The 24,423-nt window shown below is 41.0% G+C and overlaps 1 protein-coding gene across 8 annotated transcripts in view; it reads left to right on the top strand.

The window, feature by feature from the left end:
• The window catches only part of SSH2 (slingshot protein phosphatase 2), a 270,234-nt gene that overhangs the window by 162,709 nt on the left and 83,102 nt on the right, over positions 1–24,423 (top strand). Inside the window, exon 1 of one of the 8 annotated variants that reach the window (XM_047756767.1) lies at positions 19,411–19,549. The exons of the other annotated variants lie outside the window; for them this stretch is intronic. Coding sequence (XP_047612723.1) covers positions 19,494–19,549 — 56 coding nt within the window. The 5' untranslated portion in view covers positions 19,411–19,493. Of the gene's footprint in view, positions 1–19,410; positions 19,550–24,423 lie in introns of those variants that run through there. 8 annotated transcript variants of the gene reach the window in all.

Raw genomic sequence — 24,423 nt, 5'->3', positions numbered from 1 at the left:
GAAATTAGTAGAGCAGTAATTGCCTTGGGGGGGGGGGGGGGCGGATCTTTCAACTTTGGCCTTGTTGTAAATAAGACCAAAATAAGTTAACTGAAGAGCAACTCTGCACGATGAAGATGAACAGGAATAGTGAGGTTGTGATGCACTCAAGTCAAGAGTTCTTTGATAAATCTGAGTAAATTCTTTTTTCTAAATTACTATTCTTTGGATTGTGTGCTCAGTTGTAATCACTCCTGAAATTGGGCAATTTCTTTAGACTGAGACTGAGAAACTACTGCCCAAAGCCAGACAATGAAGGATGTTATCATTCTCTGGCTCCAAGAGCTGTTGGACCTTAGAGTAATAAGAGGGGCTGAACTACAGTCATCTTGCTCATATCTCTTCCAGGTTTTCTCCAGTAAATGTGAGGCTTCTTAATTACCATATGCAATATTGCCTTGGGGCTAAAGAACAGTGGTATAGATGCTATCACGTAAAGTTTCTGAATTTCTAAGGTGAAAGCAAAAAGATTGGTAGGCTGACTACTTTCAGTTAGTTAGCTTTGCATTGTTAGAATGATACAGGATGTTGCTGCCACAAACTTAATTAGGTTTAACTTGAAGAAATGTGCTAAAAACATCAAGATCTTTTTAGGTGTTCCTGTGATTTGAAAAGGATGTAGCAAATGATTTATAAATAGATTGCTAGTACTGCATACCAAAAGGCAAATTTGGGCCGACTTCCTTTTTATAGGTTGCGCAAATTTTTGAGTAACTTTTGTTTTTTGCATTAGTCTCTTAGAGGGGTGTGACCCTTCTTTCAGTAACCTGAGGGATTTGGCTTTAGTTTTGTCTGTTAAAGCAACGGAATCCAGAGGCTTGGCTTATTCTCAAATAAAGAGGTATCTCAGTGTTAGCCTGTAGTAGAGTGGTTTTTTTTTTTTAATGTATATTCAGTTTTCCAGATATAGAAGATGCAGAATTATTATCTTTTTGATGATGAGCTAAATGGTTAAAATTGTTGCTATGTCTTTGGGGGAGTAATATCTGCCTCATTTTGGGTAACTATATATCAAATGAGATAGTTAATAAGAAAGAACAATAAAAACTTGTTATTGTTACTTTTTTAACTATGTATTAATGTTTATTGACAGATTCATGTGAATAATCGTGATCCATAACAGGATTTTTCAAGCCTTGAGAATTTTAATTATGAACGTCATATTGCTTTTCTTCTGTGGTGTCTATGTATATATTTTTTTTTGTCTTTTTGTCTTTTTTGTTGTTGTTGTTGTTGCTATTTCTTGGGCCGCTCCCTCGGCATATGGAGGTTCCCAGGCTAGGGGTTGAATAGGAGCTGTAGCCGCCGGCCTGCGCCAGAGCCACAGCATCGCGGGATCCGAGCCGCGTCTGCAACCTACACCACAGCTCACGGCAATGCCGGATCGTTAACCCACTGAGCAAGGGCAGGGACCGAACCCGCAACCTCATGCTTCCTAGTCGGATTCGTTAACCATTGCACCACGATGGGAACTCCTATATATTTTTTTTTAATGTGAATTTTTATTTCATCAAGATCTTTCTTTCTTTTTTTTTCTTTTTTCTTTTTTTTCTTTTTAGGCGTATGCACCCGAGGCATATGCAGGTTCCCAGGCTAGGGGTCTAATCAGAGCCGTAGCTGCCGGCCTATATCACAGCCACAGCAATGCAGGATCTGAGCCACATCTTCAACTTATACCACAGCTCCCGGCAACGCTGGATCCTTAACCCACCGAGTGAGGCCAGGGATCCAACCTGCGTACTCATGGATGATAGTCAGATTTGTTAGCTGCTGAACCACGACGGGAACTCTGGTGTCTGTATCCTTAAAGTTAATGCCCAGACAGGCCTGTTTACAAGCAAGAACCCTCAATACCTCAACAAAAAAAGGCCCACAGGTTTATAAGCATCTTATCTGTGTCTCATCTCTGCTGTCTGAATTTTGTGTAATAAAAGCCAGTTGATCTTCATGAGGGATAAATTGAGAGTGTTTCTTATTTTTCTTCACTGATTTTAATTATCACTTATAACAGAGAGCTTTTAAAAGAGAGGTCATTTCTTTGAGACTCTTCTCTGTCCAAGATACCTTTAAATTACTTTGTTTCTCCTAAAGAGAAACTCAATTCTCATGAATACCAAAAAAATTTAATTCGTATTATTGTATCATCTTTATTTTTGTGGGGAAATTTAGTTTGAGAAGTTGGGACATCTATGGAAATTCTCAATGTAAATTTTTCTCCCTAGGAGGTGAGTGAAATACATTCAGACAGTGTGTGAAACTGAACTTTTTGGACATCCCTTTGGCCAATTTTGGTATAGATCATTCTGTCAACCCCACCCCTGTGATGCTCATCCCTCCCCAGTAGACTCACACACTCAATTCTTAACGCATACCATTCCTTAAGTATTCTATGTAAAAATTCTTGAAAGATCCCTTGGGTTAAATATTCATTGTTTTACTTGTCACTTGTTCTTATGCCTGAGAGTGATAATCTATTTGGAATGAAACAGACCTGAGTTCCAGTCAGTGTTTCACCACATGAGCTGTGTGGTCTTGAACATAATTACATATAACCACCATATGCCTTGGTTTCCTTATCAGTAAAATAGAGCCTATAGTTTCTGTTAATACTAATTACATGTAATTAATTTAATTAAATGTAATAATTTATAAAGTACTGCTAATAGTAAGCATTCAGTAAGTGGTAGCTAATATTTTTGCTCTTTTGGCATATGCCAAAGTATAGGAGAAAGTGGGAGTTCCTCTTGTGGCTCATCGATTTAAGAACCCCATGTAGTGTCTATGAGGATACAGGTTCGATCCCTGACCTTGCTCAGTGGGTTAAGGATCTGACATTGCCACAAGCTGCAGTGTAGTTCACAGATGTGGCTCAGATCTGGTGTTGCTGCAGCTCTGGTGTAGGCTGGCAGCTGAAGCTCTGATTGACCCCTAGCCTGGGAGTTTCCATGTGCCGCAAGTACGGCCCTAAAGAGGGGGGAAAAAAAAGTATAGGAGAGTTAGAATTAAAGTGGTATGCTGGCCTGATTGTAAAAATTCCATCATTTGCCTAGTTGTCATATTCTGGGCAAAGGGTGGGAGATAGAAGAAATGGTTCCTGAAGTTAGGATGCTCAGTCCATTGTAAGATATAAGTCAGCCCAATAAAAGGACAAATAAGAACACACTTTAGCACATACTGATTGCCAGATGAATGGTATAGTTTGTGCTTTAGGTATATCCAGAGAACAAAAAGTTATTATAAATGAGCCAGTTAGTAAAGACTTTATAGTAGGATTTGAGCTGAAACTCTGACATTTATTTCTGGCCCTCTTAAATGTCTTCATCTGTATAAGCAGAGGTAAAGGGTACTTGAGTGGTGAGAGAAAAGGAAGGCTAGTATGGCACATGTCATGGCCTGTTACTGATGGTTAGTGTTCAGTGAATGACTGCTATTAATCATTTGGGTAAGAAAGAGAATCCAGAGAGACTTTTAAATAGACTGATGATGTTCTTTAGAGAATAGCTATGAGCATATTTTGGATATATCATGAGGGTAGAATTTTAGTTGAGTTTTTTCCGAGTACCCACTGACTACACAGCACAATAACCAGCATTTGCAGACTTTACATAGCTTATTTAGGAAGGCTGCCAATTCTACAAGGCTGTTATTGAATCAGTGCCAGTGACTGGGAAAGCAATGTGAAATCCCCAGCATAAGAACAGAAATCATTAAACTATCTGCTAGTAGCTTTGTTGTTAAAAGAAAGGAAGTATGGAAAGAAGGAAGGAGAGAGGAAAGAAAACACATTCAAGTAATCCAAAGCAAAACTGTATTTGGTGCTTCCTCCAGGTGCTTTACTCTAGATATTACATCAGCACCAGGTGGTAGGCAGTGTGTTCCCACGCGCAGAGGACTTACAACATTTTCAGTGGAGTGAGTGCTAAGAGGCAAGGTGTGCTGATTGCTATTTTTTCTTGTTCTTAATGACTTGGTTACCAGGTTAATGTCCTGGTTGTCAGTATACTGCTCATCTTATTTAGCGTTCTATAAGTGATGTACATACAGCTCCTTAGTTTAAATACATGTGGAAACCATCCTAGTGAACAGGGGGATCTTTTACACATATATAAGTAAGCCTATAATTATACATCAATTACTAAAGACCGAGGACTATATAAGTGCCATGTTACACCAAGCCAAATGATAGCTCACGAGTATTGATTCAAAGAAGAGTTACTGCAACTACTAAATTTAACAGATTGTGCCTTATTATGCTCTCCTGCACTGAGAGAAAGGGCAAACTGAAACTATTTTTTTCCACTTAATGTGGTTCGAACTAAGTGAATTTAAACCCAGTATAATCTTTTCAGAGTTAAAGAAAAACTGAAGATTGTAGACTGACTAGTTATCATCCATCTCTCTAACTTAAAGCTTGAAAGCAGTTGTTTTAATTATACTTTGTTATTTACCTACTTGAAATTACACCTGTTAAGACCCTACGTTAGTCCTGGCTGTTGATGAGTTGGGGCCTGGTCACTTTTTGACTCTTCTGTGGTTAGTCTCAGTTATCATGGTAGTCCACTATGCTTTATTGAGACACTTGGAGAAATTCTCAGCAAAGCCATATGCCCTGTTTATCAAAAAATAAAAGTGTTATAAAAATGTTTTATTATGCTTTTAAAAAAATGATAACGTCTAGTCTCTTCCTCAAATAAAATAAAAATCAACAAATAAGTACTAAATATCAGTGCTCTTTATGGCAGTCTTAACAAATCAGTTTGAGGGAAATTTCCAAATGGAGACTTGCTTTTGCTTTAAAAACTTTTCTTCCGTTGTAACACAGTAAAGTTGATAATAACTCATTCTTTACCACCCACTCAGCTTAAGTGAACTTGTCCTAGGTGAGTGTTTTTTTTTGTTTTTTTGTTTTTTCCTTCTAATGGAACTGGTATTACTGGCACTTAAAATCAACAAAGCAAAAAGCATTGGTTATTTTTTAGTATTGCAGATAATGCATGTTTATTATGGAAAAACCAGAAAACATTTAGACATTCCTCCTCTCCCCAAAAAGCATTACCCTTATTCTTATCTGCCAAAGATATTTACTGTTATTACCATCTAGGCTTTTTCTATGTATGTATATACTTCTAAAAATGGGATTGTCCTCTAATCTTTTGCTTTGTAACCTTTTTTTTTTTTCCACTTAGCATATTGGGAACATCCTGCCATTGTCCTCAAATGCTGTTCCTTTCATATCCTTTCTGAGTTATTTGTTTTCCATAGAACTGAATTCTGCCCTATTGTTGCATATTTTGATTGTGTTCAGTTTTTTGCAGTTATAAACAAAGCCTCACTGAATGTATATCCTTGTGTCTAAATCTTTGCACATAGCCCCTAAAGGAAATATCCTTAAGCTCAATTCTGGGATTGCTAGACCAAAGGGTATACAAATTTCTAGAGTTTTTGATACAGATTGACAGTTTGTTTCACCAGAAATGTTGTAGCAGTCCATACTTCCATCAGCAATTTTAGGTATTCATTTTCATAGTGCTCCTAAAATAAAAAGTAAAATCAAGGTAGATACAGTGTTATCCTTGGATTCATCTGAACCAGTTGGAGACCCAGAAAAGTCAATTGTCTTTTGTCATTCCTGTCAAGAATCACTTTCATACCCAAGCAGAGATGGAAAATATTTTAATTTTTAAGCTGTATGAGTAGAACTTACAGAAAGATGATAAGATGAAGAAACTAGTTATCCTGAGATGATGTTGAATATATATGTTGTGTTTATGAATTTAGGTCTGCTCCCTATGTTTTTATTTTACTCTAAAACCATCACCATTTTGACTTAGAGAATTTTAGATCCAAAAGATAGTAGACTTACCTAGGGTCCTGCAGCAGTTCACCTTGGAACAACATTTCACTGTTCTCTGTTTAGGAAGTGTTAAGCATCATTGAGATTTCCCAAAGTACTATCTTACTAAGGATTCTGAAAATTTAAAAGATGATCACATAGCATCACAAGTGTGTTAATGCTTATAACTATACTTACGAAGTTAGAATTTCCTCATTTTGTTATAGAAAGCATTGGGTATATTTATCAACGTTGGAGATAAACCTTTTTTTTTTTTTTTGTCTTTTCTAGGGCTGCACCCGTGGCAGATGGAGTTTCCCAGGCTAGGAGTCTAATTGGAGCTGTAGCCGCCAGCCTACACTGCAGCCACATAACATGGGATCTGAGCTGCATTTGTGACCTACATCACAGCTCGCGGCAACGCCGGATCCTTAACCCATTGAGCGAGGCCAGGGATCGAACCCATAACCTCATGGTTCCTAGTCAGATTCATTAACCACTGCGCCATGACAGGAACTCCATGAAGAGTTTTAAGAAACAAGCCATTTTATTTATTTTGCTTTTTAGGGCCACACTCTTGGCATATGGAATTTCCCAGGCTAGGGATTGAATCGGAGCTACAGCTGCAGCCCTATGCCACAGCCACAGCAACATGGGATCTGAGCAGAGTCTGTAACCTACACCATAGCTCACGGCAACATTGGATCCCTGACCCACTAAGTGAGGCCAGGGATCAAACCTGCATCCTCATGGATACTAGTCGGATTTGTTTCCACTGTGCCATGACAGGAACCCCCAGAAACAAGCCATTTAAAATCTTGCAACAGGAGTTCCCTGGTTGTTCAGCAGGTTAAGGATCTGGTGGTGTCACTGCTGTGGCTTGGTTACAGTTGTGGCATGAGTTTGATCCCTGACCCAGGAATTTCCACGTGCTGAGGGCATGGCCAAAAAAAAAATTCTTAAAACGCAAGTTTTCATCTTTAAGGTTATTTGATATATATATATGCAAAAGGAGAAGGGTGTGTGTATTTCTCAAAGCTCTTTTTTTTTCTTTTTTTTTTTTTTTGCTTTTTAGGGTTACACCCATGGCATATGGAGGTTCCCAAGCTAGGGGTCCCATCGGAGCTACAGCTGCCAGCCTACACCACAGCCACAGCAACGCAGGATCCAAGCTGCATCTGTGACCTACACCACAGCTCATGGCAACCCAGATTCTTAACTCACTGAGTGAGGCCAGGGATCAAACCTGCAGTCTCCTGGTTCCTAGTCAGATTCTTTTTCGCTGCACCATGACAGGAACTCCTTCTTAAAGTTCTTAAGGAATCTTATTTTTTACATCACTGGCAGATCTAAACAATACCCAGAGGAGCTTCTGGCAGACTTAAAAGAGACAGGAAGGAGAAAGGAGTGTTGAGAGTGCAAGCCACGTTAGGCTTAGGGTTGCACACTGGGTTCAGTAGTCTTGGTTGCCTACCTCTATCTGAAACCAAGCTTCCCTAGTAAAGGGGGTGTGTGTTTAAATCAGAGGCAGAGAAAGTGTTTTCGGGTGAAGTTTCACTTTTTTGTAGTGGCAGCAGCCCTGGACATGCTGCTGGAACACAGAGGATGAGTTCAGCACCTTCTCTTCAGATGGTATCTCTGCTCACAGCTTATCTGTTTTACATAGCAAGCCTTTGTTCACTGGAGAGTGGGCCTCTGTGGGCTGGCCAGTCCAACTGCTGTCAGAGACTGAAGGTGGCTGATAAGGAGTCCAAAAGTCAAAATGGACCAATGTGGGGTCAGTCTGGCTTTAAGGGGAGAAGGTATCTTTTCGGCCTGCAGTCATCAAAAACTGAATTGCTGCCTGGGCAGTGTTCAGTTCATCGGCTTCTGCCTTGCAGCTTCAATCAAAGAAAAGCCACCAGCTGTCTCTCAGTCCTCAGGAGCAAGAAAAAAGAAAACCTTATTTAAAGGGTGTGATTTAATTGAGCTGGATCATGTTAGGGATTTCGCTCCAGAGATTATTTCTGTGGCACTATCACTGTGCTCTGTGTACTGTGAGATAGGAGATAACAAAAAAACTAAATCACTTGAATCTTTTGTTGGGTATCAGAATGAAATGTTAGTTAGATTAAATTCAGGTATTTCATTTGTTAACATCGTCTTTTGGCCTTTTACTAGAATGTGATGGAGCACAAAAATAGGAAAGGCAAATAATATTTGCATTTCTAATTTGGGCTGCTGCTTTTTAATTTAAATGACTTTTACGAAGTATTTTGCTAACTTTAGAATTCAGGTACTGCAAATATGTGATTACCATTCTGATTAAAAGTCTTCTTGTTAGTGATTGTCCTTTAAGTTAGCAGTGAGACATGCAGGGAGACTATAAGCTATTTTCCTTGTCCTCTAGTGGAAGGATTGCAAGCAGGACTGGCTACATAATTCGCAGAGCCCAGTGAATAATGAAAATGTGGGGCTTTTTGTTCAAAACACATTAAGAACTTTTAAGACAGCAACATCAGAGTGTGAATCAAGTGCAAGGCCCTTTCAAGTGGGTGTATGGCTGAACAGATCATGCGTTTGTGAAATGGGTCCTGACCGTGGGGTATCAAATTAAATAGACTTGAGGTTGATCAGAACTTCACTGTTTATTCACGTGTCTGCTGAACCTCTGTTTTCTCTTTCTGTTCTGTATCTTCCTCTGTTTTTTCCTGTTCTGTTCCATCCTTTCACCAAAGTTAGAGAAATTTCAGCAAGAATCAGGAGCATGTATACTTCTGACTGTAGTCAATGTGAGCACATTCTGGAGTAATATTTCCTTCTGTTTGGCTGGTGGAACAAACAAGATTAAGATTTTCTTTAAGAAAAGTAATTGATTTAACTAAAACTACATATTCTGTGTTAACATTTAAAGAGTGCCTTCACAATGAACATAACATTTGATTCAGTTACTTTTCCTTTTGGCTGTACCTGCAGCATGTGGAAGTTCCTGCGTCAGGGATTGAACCCAGGCCACTTCAGTAACAATGCTGGGTCCTTAACCTACTTCACCACAAGGGTACTCTCCAAACAATTACATTTTTGAGATAACATTTCGCCGCCTCATTTTTTCTTTTTACAACTGCACCTGTAGCATGTGGAAGTTCCTGGGCTAGGGTTTGAATCGGAGCTACAGCTGAGCCCTACGGCACAGCCATGGCAACACTGGATCCAAGCTGCATCTGTGACCAATGCCACCGAACTGGCATCCTAACAGAGACAAGACAGGTTCTTAACCTGCTGAGCCATAACGAGACTCCCTCCACTCCCTCATTCTGTAGGTAAGAAAAGTAAGCTCAGAGAGGTTGAGATTTTTCTCAAGGTCAGCCAGCTGGTAAGTGAAGTTCAAGTCATCACTTATGATCCTGTGCTTTCTCGCTACCTCATTCTGTCTCTACAGTTCTGTAAGACCAAGGATTAGGTGACAGAATAACTTGCTTCAAGATTAATCTGGGAGTTCCCTTCGTGGCTCGGTGGTTAACAAATCCGACTAGGAACCATGAGGTCTCGGCTTTGGTCCCTGGCCTTGCTCAGTGGGTTAACGATCCGGCGTTGCCATGAGCTGTGGTGTAGGTTGCAGACGCAGCTCGGATCCCGCGTTGCTGTGGCTCTGGCGTAGGCCGGTGGCTACAGCTCCGATTGGACCTCTAGCCTGGGAACCTCCATATGCCGCAGGAGCAGCCCACGAAATGGCAAAAAAGAAAATAAAAGAATGTATCTTTAAAAAAAAAAAAAAAGGTTAATCTGTTTTACAGAATTTTCTGGCAATTCCCCAAGAATAACTGCTGGAAAATTACAATAAGATTTACTTCTGTTTTTTCTTATAACCTTTGCAAATATCGTTTTGCAGTAACATGCTAGCATCGTTTTAAAGGAAAGAGATTGATGATCAAAGAGATTAAATGACTTGTTCAGGTTGTATAATTAATATGTGCAAGAGCAGTGACTGAAATCCAGGTCTTTATATCTCAAGCTTTTGTGCTATGATATATTTGCTTCTAATTAATTTTGTATCTCCACTTAGTAAATATCTGTTCATTCATGTCTTGATCACCTTCAATGTTCTAGGCACTGGGAATGATCCAAAGGACCTTAGAACTTATATTCCAGAATTTAAAGAAATTACTGTAAATAATCAGCTGATGATAAACCTATAAGGAAAGAATAAAGCAGGACAAAAAGTTGGAAAGTAAGTTGGAAGAGGGGGTACTATTTTAGAGAAAATAGTCAGGAAACTGAAATTTTTTGAGCCACAAATATAGACATTTGGCATAACTGTGTAACTTAATTATCTAAATAATATGCCACTGCATTTGTGGACATAATAGCAATAGATAAGGATCATTAACATATAAACATTAGTCTTTGTAGTAACAGTTATACTTTTGCATCTAATCTCTTCTCCCATGTAACATGGATTATAAAATCATAAGTTCAGGAGTTCCCGTCGTGGCACAGTGGTTAACGAATCCGACTAGGAACCATGAGGTTGCGGGTTCGGTCCCTGCCCTTGCTCAGTGGGTTAACGATCCGGCGTTGCCGTGAGCTGTGGTGTAGGTTGCAGACTCGGCTCGGATCCCGCGTTGCTGTGGCTCTGGCGTAGGCCGGTGGCTACAGCTCCGATTCAACCCCTAGCCTGTGTACCTCCATATACCTCAGGAGCAGCCCTAGAAAAGGCAAAAAGACCAAAAAAAAAAAAAAATCCTAGAGTATCTGACACGTTTAGGAAATGTGAAATGTAATTTGCTGGTCAGATATGACTTCGATGAATTCCAATATCTTGTCCAAAATCCTTTGTTTTACCTAAATTCTGTTATATCTGGTACTTCAAGTGAGTAAACTTTCACCAAATGCTTGGGAATCTTTGTAATATAAACATGTTTATTGTAGAGGGAATTCCAGAAATGAGGAGGGAAGGAGGCAGCATCATGGGGTGGGTAAGACAGTCTGTCTTTTTGTGCTTTAGACTGGCAAGAATCCAAAATATTAATAGAAGACCCTTAGAAAGTCCCAAGCCTTATCTATTCATGTGGGTTTCCTCTGGCTTCAAAATTAAATCCAAGCATCAATCAGTAATCATTCAGTGTTTGCCTCTTGTTAAAGCTGAGTTATCTTACAAGATGAATAGGTGATAGGGGGTGGGGAAGGGGGGGAAGCTATTAATTCCCAGTTGCCCATAGTCTTTTTAGGGCAGCTACAAGGATCTTTTAATCCAGAGTTTTAGGCTAAGATCATTAATACAGTGAAAGCATATGAAAGGTAGGTCCGTATATGATTGGTACATTTATTTTTCTGCAGGAAAAGGCAGTCATTTTCATCAAATTCTCAATGTAATGACCTTCCCTTAACCCCAAATTAAGAACCTGGAATAGACTAGGTATTTTAACCTAGAAATTAAGATCTTTTCAAGCTGTTTGACCTTACCAGTGTGATCCATTTATCGGGTTGTTGTGTTGTTGTTTTTGTTTTGTTTTGTTTTTTGCTTTTTAGGGCCGCACCCACAGCATATGGAGGTTCCCAGGCTAGGGGTAGAATTGGAGCTGCAGCTGCCAGCCTGCACCACAGCTCATGGCAACACCAGATCCTTAACCCACTGAGCGAGGCTGGGGATCAAACCTTATGGTTCCTAGTCAGATTTGTTTCTGCTACACTGTGACAGGAACTCCCTATTTATCCATTTCTTTTTTTTTTTTTTGTCTTTTTGCTATTTCTTTGGGCCACTCCCGTGGCATATGGAGGTTCCCAGGCTAGGGGTCCAATCGGAGCTGTAGTCTCCGGCCTACGCCCGAGCCACAGCAAGGCGAGATCCGGCTCAGGGCAACGCCGGATTGTTAACCCACTGAGCAAGGGCAGGGACCAAACCCGCAACCTCATGGTTCCTAGTCGGATTCGTTAACCACTGTGCCACGACGGGAACTCCCTATTTATCCATTTCTAAACAATCATTTGTGATTTCCCCACAGTAAAAGATTTAGAGTTACCATTTCTTTTTTTCTTTTTTTTTGTCTTTTTGCTATTTCTTGGGCTGCTCCCACGGCATATGGAGATTCCCAAGCTAGGGGTCCAATCGGAGCTATAGCCACCGGCCTACACCAGAGCCACAGCAACGCGGGATCCGAGCTGCGTCTGCAACCTACACCACAGCTCATGGCAACGCCGGATCGTTAACCCACTGAGCAAGGGCAGGGACCGAACCCTCAACCTCATGGTTCCTAGTCGGATTCGTTAACCACTGCGCCATGACGGGAACTCCGTTGAGTTACCATTTCTATTAAGAAGGACTATGCAGCCTTTTCAGCTCTCTCTCTCTCATAATCTTGGAGTAGATATTCCAAGAATGGAATTTGCTTAAGGTAATCTTGGAATATTAGTGTAAAGCCTGAATGTTTGGGCTTCTCAGCAAATAGTCAAAACCTATGGAGTGAGTGAAAAGAGAAGCAATATTGGGGTAAAGTATTTCTGGTGCTTTGAACTATATCCAGGAAGGCAAAAATGACTTAAAGTTTTAAGTAAAAGTTATGAGAAGAATCAGGAGAATTTCTAAATACAATTTAATCTGGTTACTTATTAAATTAATTGTAAAGAGCTTTCTTGAGAGGTTTGGAGACCACTGCCTTGGGCGTAGCTATTTAATGGAATGAGTGTGCTCTTGAACTGGGTTGTGCACTAAGGGTCAAGAATTCTCCAACTCACTCTTCGCTAGAACAATTTCTACAGCCTACAGTGTATAGTTATGCATTTTTAGAAGTGTGTGCAATCAAATTTTATGTGCCATTTTTGCTTTCTTGCAATCTTATATGATTTATTTTTTAGGCTTTAATCCAGTGCATCTTTGCTCCTGCAAAAGAATCTGGGTTTTGCATATAAAGCCATGAGAAAACTAAGACCAGTTTATCTCTCTTAGAAATTAAACACCCTGTACAAAAGAAAAAAAACTATTTATTTCAATTTTAGAATTTTTTCCTCCAGGAGGATTATTTCAGTTTTTCAGTGTCAGTTGAGAGTATTTACATGTAGTTATTTTTCATTAAGGAGAGTTTTAATGAAGCGGAAACAGAGAATGGAGTTTTTCATAGTTCATCTTATTTAAAATATTTATCTGGAGTTCCCGTCGTGGCGCAGTGGTTAACGAATCCGACTAGGAACCATGAGGTTGCGGGTTCAATCCCTGCCCTTGCTCAGTGGGTTAACGATCCGGCATTGCCGTGAGCTATGGTGTAGGTTGCACATGAGGCTAGGATCCCGCGTTGCTATGGCTGTGGCGTAGGCCGGTGGCTACAGCTCCGATTCAACCCCTAGCCTGGGAACCTCCATATGCCACGGGAGCAGCCCAAGAAATAGCTAAAAAGACAAAAAAAAAAATCTACTTACGTTGCTTTTGTTTAGAATATTAGAAAATGAATATGCAAGTGTAGTGTATATAAACTGTGTGTTCAGTTTTCTCTTTACTGACTATTCTTTAAATGTATCACTGTAGAAATGTTAAAATATATTTGAGGAGAAAAAACAACATTCAGAATGTCGCCTTTTGGGGAGTTCCCGTTGTGGCTCAGTGAACCCAACTAATATCCATGAGGATACGGGTGCAATCCCTGGCCTTGCTCAGGGAGTTAAAGATACAGCATTGCCATGAGCTGCAGTGTAAGTCCCAGATGCAGCTCGGATCCGGTGTGGCTGTGGCTGTGGCTGGCAGATGCAGCTCCGATTTGACCCCAGCTTAGGAACTTCCATATGCCGCAGGTTTGACCCTAAACAGAAGGGGAAAAAAAAAAAAAGGCACCTTTTTAGCATTAACCATTAAAAAATGAAAAAATTTAAGCCTCTTTGCTGACACTTAAAAAACATTGGGAAAACATCCAACATCTGCTTATCTTTCTTGGAGTGGAAATGTTCGTAATTGCAATGTGCAATTTCCTTTGAATGAAGATAAAAAGATTTCTATTTATTATACATATGTTTCAGAAGTATGTTTACTGAATTATTTAAATGTATTTAAAATTTTTTCTGTTATAGTTGGGAGGTACTTAAAACATCTGATTGTTACTGGAATTCTCTTAGCTTTCTCTTGAGACCAGTTGTCTTTTTCTTTAAGGTATTTTCCTCAGACTCTTTCTTTTGATTCCAGATGTAGGGGCCCATTAGGAAATATGTCCACCAAGCAGGTTCCTCCATTAACTGCATTACCATGTCCCTGACTCAGTTAAACCTAATCTTTATTATAAAATCCATGTTCCATAAGGTTTTTTAAAAAATATTTAAATCAAGGAGTTTCCCATGTAGCTCAGCGGGTTAAGGTTCCCGCATTGTCACTGCAGCAGTTCAGTTTGCTTCTGTGCACTGGTTCGCTCCCTGGCCTGGGAACTTCCACATGCCACCAGTGTGACCAAAAAAATAATAATACATAAGTCAGTTTTGTCCTCATTTGGTTCTTCCTTTGCTAGATGATGGGTCCAGGAGGCTGTCAGACATTGTCGGAGGACTGTATCAGTCAGACCCTGGTATTTTTGTTATATTAATGGTTCCCGAGTTGAAAACCTATTTCTTCCAGTTCCCAAGACACCAAACCAATGAGCATTTTACCCTGTTGACCTAGGCAGCTCGTTGTCTCTGGCTAAGGCATGGCAGATAAACCTGGCAAGTGAGTCACTTAAAATTTATTCACTTGGAGTTCCCATCGTGGCTCAGTGGTTAACGAATCTGACTGGGAACCATGAGGTTTCGGGTTCAATCCCTGGCCTTGCTCAGTGGGTTGAGGATCTGGCATTTCCGTGAGCTGTGGCATGGGTCTCAGACACGGCTCGGATCCTGCGTTGCTGTGGCTGTGGCGTAGGCCAGTGGCTACAGCTCCAATTCGACCCCTAGCCTGAGAACCTCCATATGCCGCGGGAGTGGCCCTAGAAGAAGACCAAAAAAAAAAAAAATTTATTCACTACTTTGCTTTAGTCATAAATGTGCTGGAGTGTGGTAGAGATTGTTCTATGCATACTAGAGATTATACATCTGTTCAGAATGAAATGAAATTGAGTATTGGTTTTATTGGTTGCCAGGGGATACTTCAATACAGTTGTTAGTGTCTTTCCCCCTCAGCTGAGGTAATAACCCCACTGCTGTGATCCTAAGCCTAGGACTGAGTCTTCTATCTTTAGTTGGGTATGCATGCCTTGTCTAAATATAGCGAGGTGTGGACTTGGCTAATATGGAAAGAGACAGTAGAATGACCTTAGCTAGTCTTTATTACTAGTGTTACAATTATATTTAAAGAAATAGGGACACTATTCTAGTTCTGCGTATAGGTAGAGATGCTTTTTCCAGCTGCTCAGCTTCCTTAGGTAAAAAGTTTTGTGCACTAAACCAAAACATTGTTTTAAAAGCCAAGGTGGGAGTTCCCTTTGTGGCTCAGTGATAATGAACCCTACTAGTATCCATGAGGATGCAGTTTTGATCCTTGGCCCCGCTAGGTGGGTTAAGGATCCGGCATTTCTTAACCCTGTAGTGTAGGTCACAGACGTAGCTTGGATCCCACATCGCTGTGGGATAGGCTGTGGCTATGGTATAGGCTGGCAGCTGCAGCTCTGATTCAACCCCTAGCCTGAGAATTTCCATATGCCATGGGCATGGCCCTAAAAATAAATAAATAAAAAATAAAAGCTAAGGTGAATCACTTGGAAAGAGGCAAGGAGGAGTTCCTGCTGTGGCACAGTGGGTTAAGGATCCATCATTGTCTCTGCAGTGGTTTGGGTTTCAGCTGCACTGGGGAGGTGGAGGGGGGGGGGGGGTCTTTTTCTGTTTCATTGACCAAAAGTTAGCATTTATTCAAAATTTAAAAGATAAAACCTAAGCTTCATGTACTTTAGAATAATAACTTGTATCTATGTAACTCTGGTATTTGCTGCTTTTTAGAAAACTTGGACAAACTTTGCCAACTAAAAAGAAAGGATATTTTGTCCCTAACCATGTGAGCCTGGGCAGATATATCTAATCCTGTTTTACAGATGGAGAAACTCAGGTAGAAGTAAAGTGACTTTCTAGAGGGCTAAGTGAGCCAGTAACACAGCCAGTACAGGTGATTCCAGTACACCACCCTTTAGCTTAGGCAACCAGCTTTTACCCTCTTTTAATGAGTGTAAAACATCCAAGCAGCCTTTCCATCCTTTTCTTCTTTTTTTTTTTCTTTTCTTTAATGGCCACACAAGTCATATGGAAGTTCCTGGACCAGGGATTGAAGCCGAGTCACAGCTGTGACCTACACCACAGCTACAGCAACATCAGATCCTTAAACCTGTGCCTCAGCAGCAACCCTTGCCACTGCAGTTGGATTCTTAACCCACTACACCACAGTGGAAACTTCCCTTTCTTTTCCTTTTTTTTTTTTGTCTTTTTGTTGTTGTTGTTGTTGTTGCTATTTCTTGGGCCGCTCCCACGGCATATGGAGGTTCCCAGGCTAGGGGTTGAATCGGAGCTGTAGCCACCGGCCTACGCCAGAGCCACAGCAACGCGGGATCCGAGCCGCCTCTGCAACCTACACCACAGCTCACGGCAACACCGGATCGTTAACCCACTGAGCAAGGGCAGGGACCGAACCCGCCACCTCATGGTTCCTAGTCGGATTCGTTAACCACTGCACCACGACGGGAACTCCTTCCCTTTCTTTTCTAATTGATCAACTCTGGGGTGGGATTTCCATTTGCAGAAAATTTTTCCGGTGGAAGCAGGAATCCAGTGAATAAATGAACCGTTTAGTTACTGATGGAAACCTATAGGATTTAATATCACATTTTCAGAGGCATCCAGCCTATTGTGATACAACTTTTCAGGGCATTCTTTGAGCATTATCTATTCTGCTGTGAAAAATGTAGTTGCTATCTTTGATTTTTCAATACTGTAGAAATATGGTAATCTCATCTTGGACTAATGGAATGCTTTTAAGGTTCTAAGTGGTAATCTAACTAAAATCACAAGTTTTAAGAGTTTATAGTGAGTTCCTCCTGTGGCTCAGTAGGTTAAGAACCTGACCTAGTATCTGTGAGGATGCAGGTTCAATCCTTGGCCTCGTCAGTAGGTTAAGGATCTGGTGTTGCCACAAGCTGCAGTGTAGGTCAAAGATGCGGCTTGGATCTGGCATTGCTATGGCTGTGGTATAGCCTGGCAGCTGCAGCTCTGACTGGACCGCTAGCCCAGGAACTTCCATATGCCACAGGTATGGCCCTAAAAAGAAAAACAAAACAAACAACAACCAAAAAAACACAAGAGTTTATAATGTCGTATGAGGAAATTGAGATCGGATTGTCTCCTGCCATATTATGTAATTCGTTGGTGACAGAGCAGGAGCTTTAGGTCATCTGTCAATTCTATGCTTTTCCTCTCTACCTTTTACAGGTTTTGCTGCAGCAGGTGAGATACTAACCTCCTCTTTTGTAAATAGAGAATCTGCCTAAAGTGCTAAAACTGACTCAAAGGCACCCAACCCAGCCACAGGTAAAGTGGGATTAGAAAACACTGAGCGGTTGAATCCTAGCCAGGTGTGCACCTGCTGCCTCACCAAATCAGTGAAAATTGACCTAATCTGAGAACCAAAGTCTGTAGAAAGGTTTGATACAGCCACCTCATCATAACCTTTGATCGTATTATTCCACTCTAGCATCTTGTAATGTTATGATCACACTTATAGAAGAGAAATAAGCAAAGTTAGTTGCTTATTAATAACATGGCAGCTTTACTACGACTTAGGTATATTCCCCAGATTTATCTCCAGTCTTTAACTCTGGATAGCCTGTGGTTCATCTTTAATATAAATTCTTTTTAAGTTCTCCAGCAGCAGTGTTTTATACAACTACTGATTTTCAAGAACTGTCTTCTCATAGATAGTCTTTATAATTTAACTGAGCGCCAAGGAGATTTAGCATTACCAACTCAGCAGTTCTTCACAGATGTCCTATTCTAAAATTGTAATTGTAAAATTTACTTTCCTTCTTTTGATTGATGTTGGCTTCAGGTGCGTCATTCTTTTTTTTTTTTTCTCTTTAATTGTTGTCATATTCTGACAACTAACCTTGCTTTCTTTATGACTGCTTTAAAAATGGTAGTTTCAGGACTTAGCTGCACTGTCTTTCTTGAGCCCTGACTATATCATCATGTACTGTCATATCCGTTGAGTAGGGGATTAGGAAGGAGGGAAGTCCTTTGTGTAAAAGCATTCTCCTCAGCTGTTCTTCCTTTATGCTGGAAGCTTGGTGCCTGGCAGGAAGTGATATAGACATGTGTGATAACAAAGTGACGGGAGGAAGAATTGCCTGTACGGTTCCCTGGCTTAGGCAGGATGATTGGCTGTCAGCTGGCAGATAGGTTAAGGCAAATTTGATCTCCAAATCTCTGAGGGTTAACAAAATAAAACCTAAGAAAAAGTTGTAGAAAGGTTTGATTCCGTCTTATCCTCTCCCCATATTTACTGCAACCCTCCCTCTTACTCTTTTACCATATCCTAAGATTGCATTAGCAGCTTGGGTAGTTTTATCCAAACAAATGTATGTAAACCTACAGATTATCAGCTCTGTTGTCATTTAACATTAAAGGGAATTTACGTAGGACCTAGAATAGGCTACTATGCCTGAGCAAGAAGTTTCTAAAATCTTTTGTAGCCAGCTCACCCAGAAGGCAGATGTAGGACAGTAACCCATACGACATGCCCAACTTCTCAGAAAAGAGAAGTTCAAGACCGAACACCAGATAGAACTTTGTAAGAACTTTCTAGTAAATTAAAAGTGCTTCTGCACATAGAAGTTCCCCACTGGGCGTCAGGCATGATTGAAGGCTGCAAAAAGAACAAGGCAGCCTCTCCCTGGTGTATATTGCAGACATAGGGGTTCACACACCCTATGTACACACAAACTCCAGAGAAGTTTTCCAGTGAATGACTTCCATAGTTTATTATCCTCTTAAGTGTTCTTGAGTCTACAGCATCATTTCTATAGTCATTTTCAGATCACATTTATTAAATACTCTGTACATGGTGTTAGACTGAGCACTATATAAAGCAGTGTGAACCTACTCTCCCTTCACTGCCTTGCACCAAAAAAGCAAAAAATGTAGACCTAGGAATATTCATCTCATTAAACAGAAATAAAGTTTAACATATGCCAAAGCAAGGCTGTAGAACAAATATCTTTGCTTTTACATGAATTTTTCTGTTCATGATAAGCATTTTTATTTGGAATTGGAGCAAGAAGGGAGGAGTAAGGCATCTTGCTTCCCACTCAGATTTTTATATGGTAGGTTGTGCCCTATCTCTTCTACCACAGAAATAGCTAGGCTCTCACTGCAAAGAGCCGAGTGGTGCTGCTGACAAAGAGCCTCAGCCACTAGAGTAGACACACACCGACAGCTTGAGTCCTCCTTGTTTAAGTAGCAGGCATGGCTGGTGGCAAAGCATTTTGGGCAGAGAGGTGGATCATAAATGAGGAACTGAATCTAAGAAACTTCGTGTTTCTCCGCCCTAAGGGTTCTAATTGTTGGTTTCTTCACAGCTCACTTTCTCTCAGGCCCCACCCATCACTTCAGAGAACTTGTTGACGACAGCTTTACTTTTTCAAGTCATGTACAGAGGCAGATGCCTCCGAAATGCAGCTTACGCAAAACATCTGTGTGCCTGACTGTGTTCCCACGGTGTGTTTTCCTGTACTACCCCCCCAGCACCACCACCGGCTCCTTTTTAAAAATTGCAAACACAGTATAACAGTCATTAAAAATAAGTTTGCAAAAAGAGAAAAAAAAAATCACCCACAATGCCAACATCCTTACTAATAGCCATTTCTTCTACTGTCGTATTACCTTCCCACTCTTTACTTGCAGAGCTTGTTGTCTGGTTACGTACGCCCTTTTTCTTAAGCTGAAGTTCAGATACTTTGTCATTCAGCTGCTTCCCTGGTTTGTTTTTGTTTGTTTGTTTGGTTTTTGTTTTTTTTTTCCTGATTCTGACATCTTTTTTTGTTTGTTTTTGGGTTTTTTGTTGTTGGGTTTTTTTTGTTTTTTGTCTTTTTGCCTTTTTGCCTTTTCTAGGGCCTCACCCACGGCATATGGAGGTTCCCAGGCTAGGGGTCAAATCGGAGCTGTAGCTGCCGGCCTATACCAGAGCCACAGCAGTGTGGGATCCAAGCTGCGTCTGCAACCTACACCAGCTCACAGCAACGCCAGATCCTTAACCCACTGAGCAAGGCCAGGGATCGAACCCGCAACCTCATGGTTCCCAGTCAGATTCGTTAACCATTGAGCCACCACAGGAACTCCGTTTTTGGTTTTTTTTAGGGCCGTACCCACAGCATATGTAAGTTCCCAGGCTAGGGGTCAAATCAGAGCTGCAGCTGACGGACTTACGCTACAGCAACATGGGATCCGAGCCACATCTCTCATCTACACCACAGCTCACGGCAACTCCAGATCCTTAATTAACTGAGCAAGACCAGGGATTGAACCCACGTCCTCATGGATACTAGTTGGGTTCATCACCACTGAGCCACAGTGGGAACTCCCAACATTATCTCTTGGTTTTTGGTCTTAAGTTGCTAAAAGGACATTGCAGTGTATCAGCATTTTGTCATGAGTCCTCATTCTGTTGTTTTCCTTTCATAGATCCAGGTATTCTAGTTTTTAGAGTACGGCTGAGATTAAACCCGTATTTTTAAAATAAGACATATTTATGTGCAGGATTTTTAAATTTATTAATGTTTCAAAACTGGTGTTTAGGAAGTGTTTCCCTGTGGCACAGCGGGTTAAGGATTCAATGTTGCCAAGCTGTTGCCCAGGTCACAACTGCAGCATGGGTTCATTCCCTGGCCCGGAAACTTCCGAATGCCCCTAGTGCAGCCAAAACAAAAACAGAGTTCCCACTATGGCACGTGGGTTAAGTACCCAACTGCAGCTGCTCAGCTCACTGTGGAACCATGGGTTCTATCCCCGGCCCAGCACAGTGGGTTAAATGACCTGGCATTGCCACTGCTGCAGGTGCAGCCACAAAAACAAAAACTGGTGTTTTAAGTTATATTAGCTTTCAAGGCACATTCCTGTGCCCACCTCAGGGGAGCCTCATTTAAAAAAAAACCATTTACAGAGTAGAAATACTGATTTGCTGCATTAAATATACTTACTACAATGTTAAGATAAGCATGTAAGAATAGAAATGGAATATATATACTTTACCCTGATAGATGAGAGGAAAGGAAATATACAAGTAAGAGCAAACAGAAAACACAGATTTGTCCATGTTTCAGTATTTATTGTAAATACAAATAAGCTAATCAATTCTGTAGCCCCCACCAAAAAGAAACTACAATTTTAAGAATACCTTCAGGGAGTTCCCTGGTAGGTGCAGCAGGTTAAAGAACCGACATTGTCATTGTTGTGGCTCAGGTTCAGTCCCTGGCCCAGGAACTTCCAAATGCCATAGACATGGACCACTGCCCCCCCCCCCCCCCCCCGCCAAAAAAAAAAAAAAGAATGCCTTCAGCCACCTTCCATTTAGAAACTGTAGTTCCCTGTGCTTAGCTATATAAAAGGTAAGACCTCTCTTATGTGTAGGGTCCCATGATGACTAAGGAAGTGTGCAAGACTTACCTACTGCCTCACTAGCTATCTCTTGCCATGCGAGAAAATAAAAGCTGTCCTCAGGATTGCAGCTTTCCTTCCAATCAGTATGCAAAATATTTGCCTTTGACAGTTAAAGTCTTTTTTTTTCTTTTTTTTTGGTTCCTCATGTTTTCTTGTGTCCCGAGTTGCCACTGGAGTAGTTTTAGGACCTAGCTCAACCAGTACCTAACTAAGTAGCAGGTGTGGGATTGTACTCCAGTGTCTGTGCCTACACTGGAGCAAATATGTGATGATTTAGTGGTTTTCCCTTCAACATGTTTAAACACATATAAAATTTAAATCTACTCTTGGATCATTCTGATTTGACTATATTTCTCTTTTTCCAAATCCTAACTAAAATGTTTGGAATTCTCATTGCTTCACTTTGGACACTAGAGTATTACAAAATACTGCTGTGTGATCTCTTTGTCCTTAGCCCTCTGATTTCTTATGCATACTATCTGGAAAATAGGAAAGAAGGTGCTGTGGGTTATTGATTCTTCATATCTAAATTTAGTGAATTTGATAAATTATTAAACGTTAAATCAGGCATCAAGAAAGCTCAGTAGGGAGTTGCTGTTGTGGATCAGCCAATTAAGAACCTGACCAATATCCATGAGGATGTGGGTTCCATCCTGGCCTCACTTGGTGGGTTAAGGATCCACCATTGGTATAGGTTGTAGATTCGGCTAGGATCTAGTGTCGCTGTGGCTTTGGTGTAGACTGGTGGCTGCAGCTAGGATTCAGCCCTCAGCCTGGGAACTTCTATATGCTGTAGGTGCAGTGAAAGAAAGAAAGGGAGGGAGGGAGAAAGGAAAGAAGGGAGGAAGGGTCAATAAGTTAAACTTGCAAGGAACCATGGAATAAATTTTTTGTCTGTATTGGTGATGCAATTCAGTAAGGGGGAAAACAGTAGGAAACAAGGTACATTGGGTCAGTTAGAAACCATGAGTTGATTAACCACACCTGCTATTTATTTTTTTTCTCTTTCTTAAATTGTCCTTTGAATTTTGTCTTTTGCTGTCTCATCCTCCTCTTCCTGCTCCATCATCATCCTTTACTATTTTACAAAAGTCAACTGCTTTTCTAAGTGTTGGAGCCTAAGCACTGGCAACAGTATTCCTCCTGGATTTCATTGTGCATTAGTAAGGAGGCTCTGTAATGTGCATTAAAACAGTTACAGGAGTTCCCATTGTGGCTCAGTGGTTAACTAATCCAACTAGGAACCATGAGGTTGCAGGTTCGATACCTGGCCTTGCTCAGTGGGTTAAGGATCTGGCATTGCCATGAGTTGTGGCGTAGGTTGCAGATGTGGTTCGGATCCCGAGTTTCTGTGGCTGTGGTGTAGGCCAGCAGCTGCAGCTCTGATTATACCCCTACCCTGGGAACCTCCATATGTTGTGGGAGTGGCCCTAGAAAAGGCAAAAAGACCAAAAAAAAAAAGTTACAAAAATAAAGATTTGCCCAAGGACTTAAAAAAAAAATCTGGAGTTCCTATTGTGGCACAGCGGGAACGAATCCAACTGGGTACCATGAGATTGCAGTTTCGATCCCTGGCCTTGCTCAGCAGGTTGAGGATCCGGCGTTGCTGTGGCTCTGGCGAAGGCCAGCAGCTGTAGCTCTGATTCGACCCCTAGCCTGGGAACCTCCATATGCCGCAGGAGTGACCCAAGAAATAGCAACAACAACAACAACCAAAAAAAAGGCAAAAAGAGAAAAAAAAAACAAAAAAACAAAAAATATGACATAAAACCTTGGATTTCTGTTACTTGAGAATTCTTTCTTAGAACCCTGTCAGTACCCTGGTAGTTAGGCAGTGGGACTGCATTATGCAAAACAGGCAAAGAACTCAGACTGCTGGGGGGGAAAAAAAAAAAACATGGAGTGGAGTTTCAAAACAAAAAACAAGAAATACAACTTGGAAATAGGCCAAAATTTGATCGCTGCTTTGTCATGCTGATTGTGTAATTGGTAAGCTTAGGCAAGTTACCCTCAAAACCTTTGTTTCTTCATCTGTGAAATGGGAAGAATAACTTCTGTTCAGGGAGTTATTGCAAGATTGTGATTGTAAAGCACTAGGCACCATGCCAGGCACTGGGTGGCTATTTGGTAAATGATAATTACAGCATCTTTAATTTTACTTTGTAGTGTTCAGAGCAGGCACTTAACTACTTCCACCACCATCAAACAACTCCCCCCCAAAAATTTTGATGGACATGCCATTGTACCAGATTCCAGGTTATTCACAGACAAAAGATTGTGAAATAATGATTAAGTTGTTGCCATCATCAACAAACAATAGCTATTCAGTAGACAGCTGATTGAATGGGTCTGAGGCTCTGGTAATAAATCTGAGCTGGAGAACCAGTTTGGGAGTTGAGGCAGCCAGGCCTCCATAACAGTACCCTTATCCAGTGATTCTTGCCTCCTAGTATATACATCCCTGTGTAGTTTTATCCTACATTGAATAGAGCTAACCGGAGTTCCTATCATGGCTCAATGGAAACAAATCTGACTAGTATCCATGAGGACCCAATTCAGACCCTGGCCTCAATCAGTGGGTTAAGGATCTGGCATTGCTGTGAGCTTTGGTGTAGGTTGCAGATGCGGCTTGGATCTGGCATGGCTGTGGCTGGCAGCTACAGCCCTGATTCTATCCCTCGCCCAGGAGCCTCCGTTTGCCTCGGGTGCAGCCCTAAAAAGACCAAAAAAAAAAAAAAAAAAGGCCTGACCTGTGTAACTAATAAGATATTGCAGAAATTATGGTATGTGACTTCAAGGTTAAGTCATGAAACACTGCACTTCTCCCTTGCTCTCTCTGGGATCACTTACTCAGGAGAAAGACAGCTGCCATGTCATAGGGTCACTCAAATAGACCATTAGAGAAATTTGCATGGTAAAGAACTAAGGCCTCCTAT

Source organism: Phacochoerus africanus, chromosome 14 (genome assembly GCF_016906955.1).
Source record: "Phacochoerus africanus isolate WHEZ1 chromosome 14, ROS_Pafr_v1, whole genome shotgun sequence".
Taxonomy (NCBI): Eukaryota; Metazoa; Chordata; class Mammalia; order Artiodactyla; family Suidae; genus Phacochoerus; species Phacochoerus africanus.
Note: the sequence above shows the minus strand (reverse complement) of the source record. Positions and strands in the feature narration are given on the sequence as shown.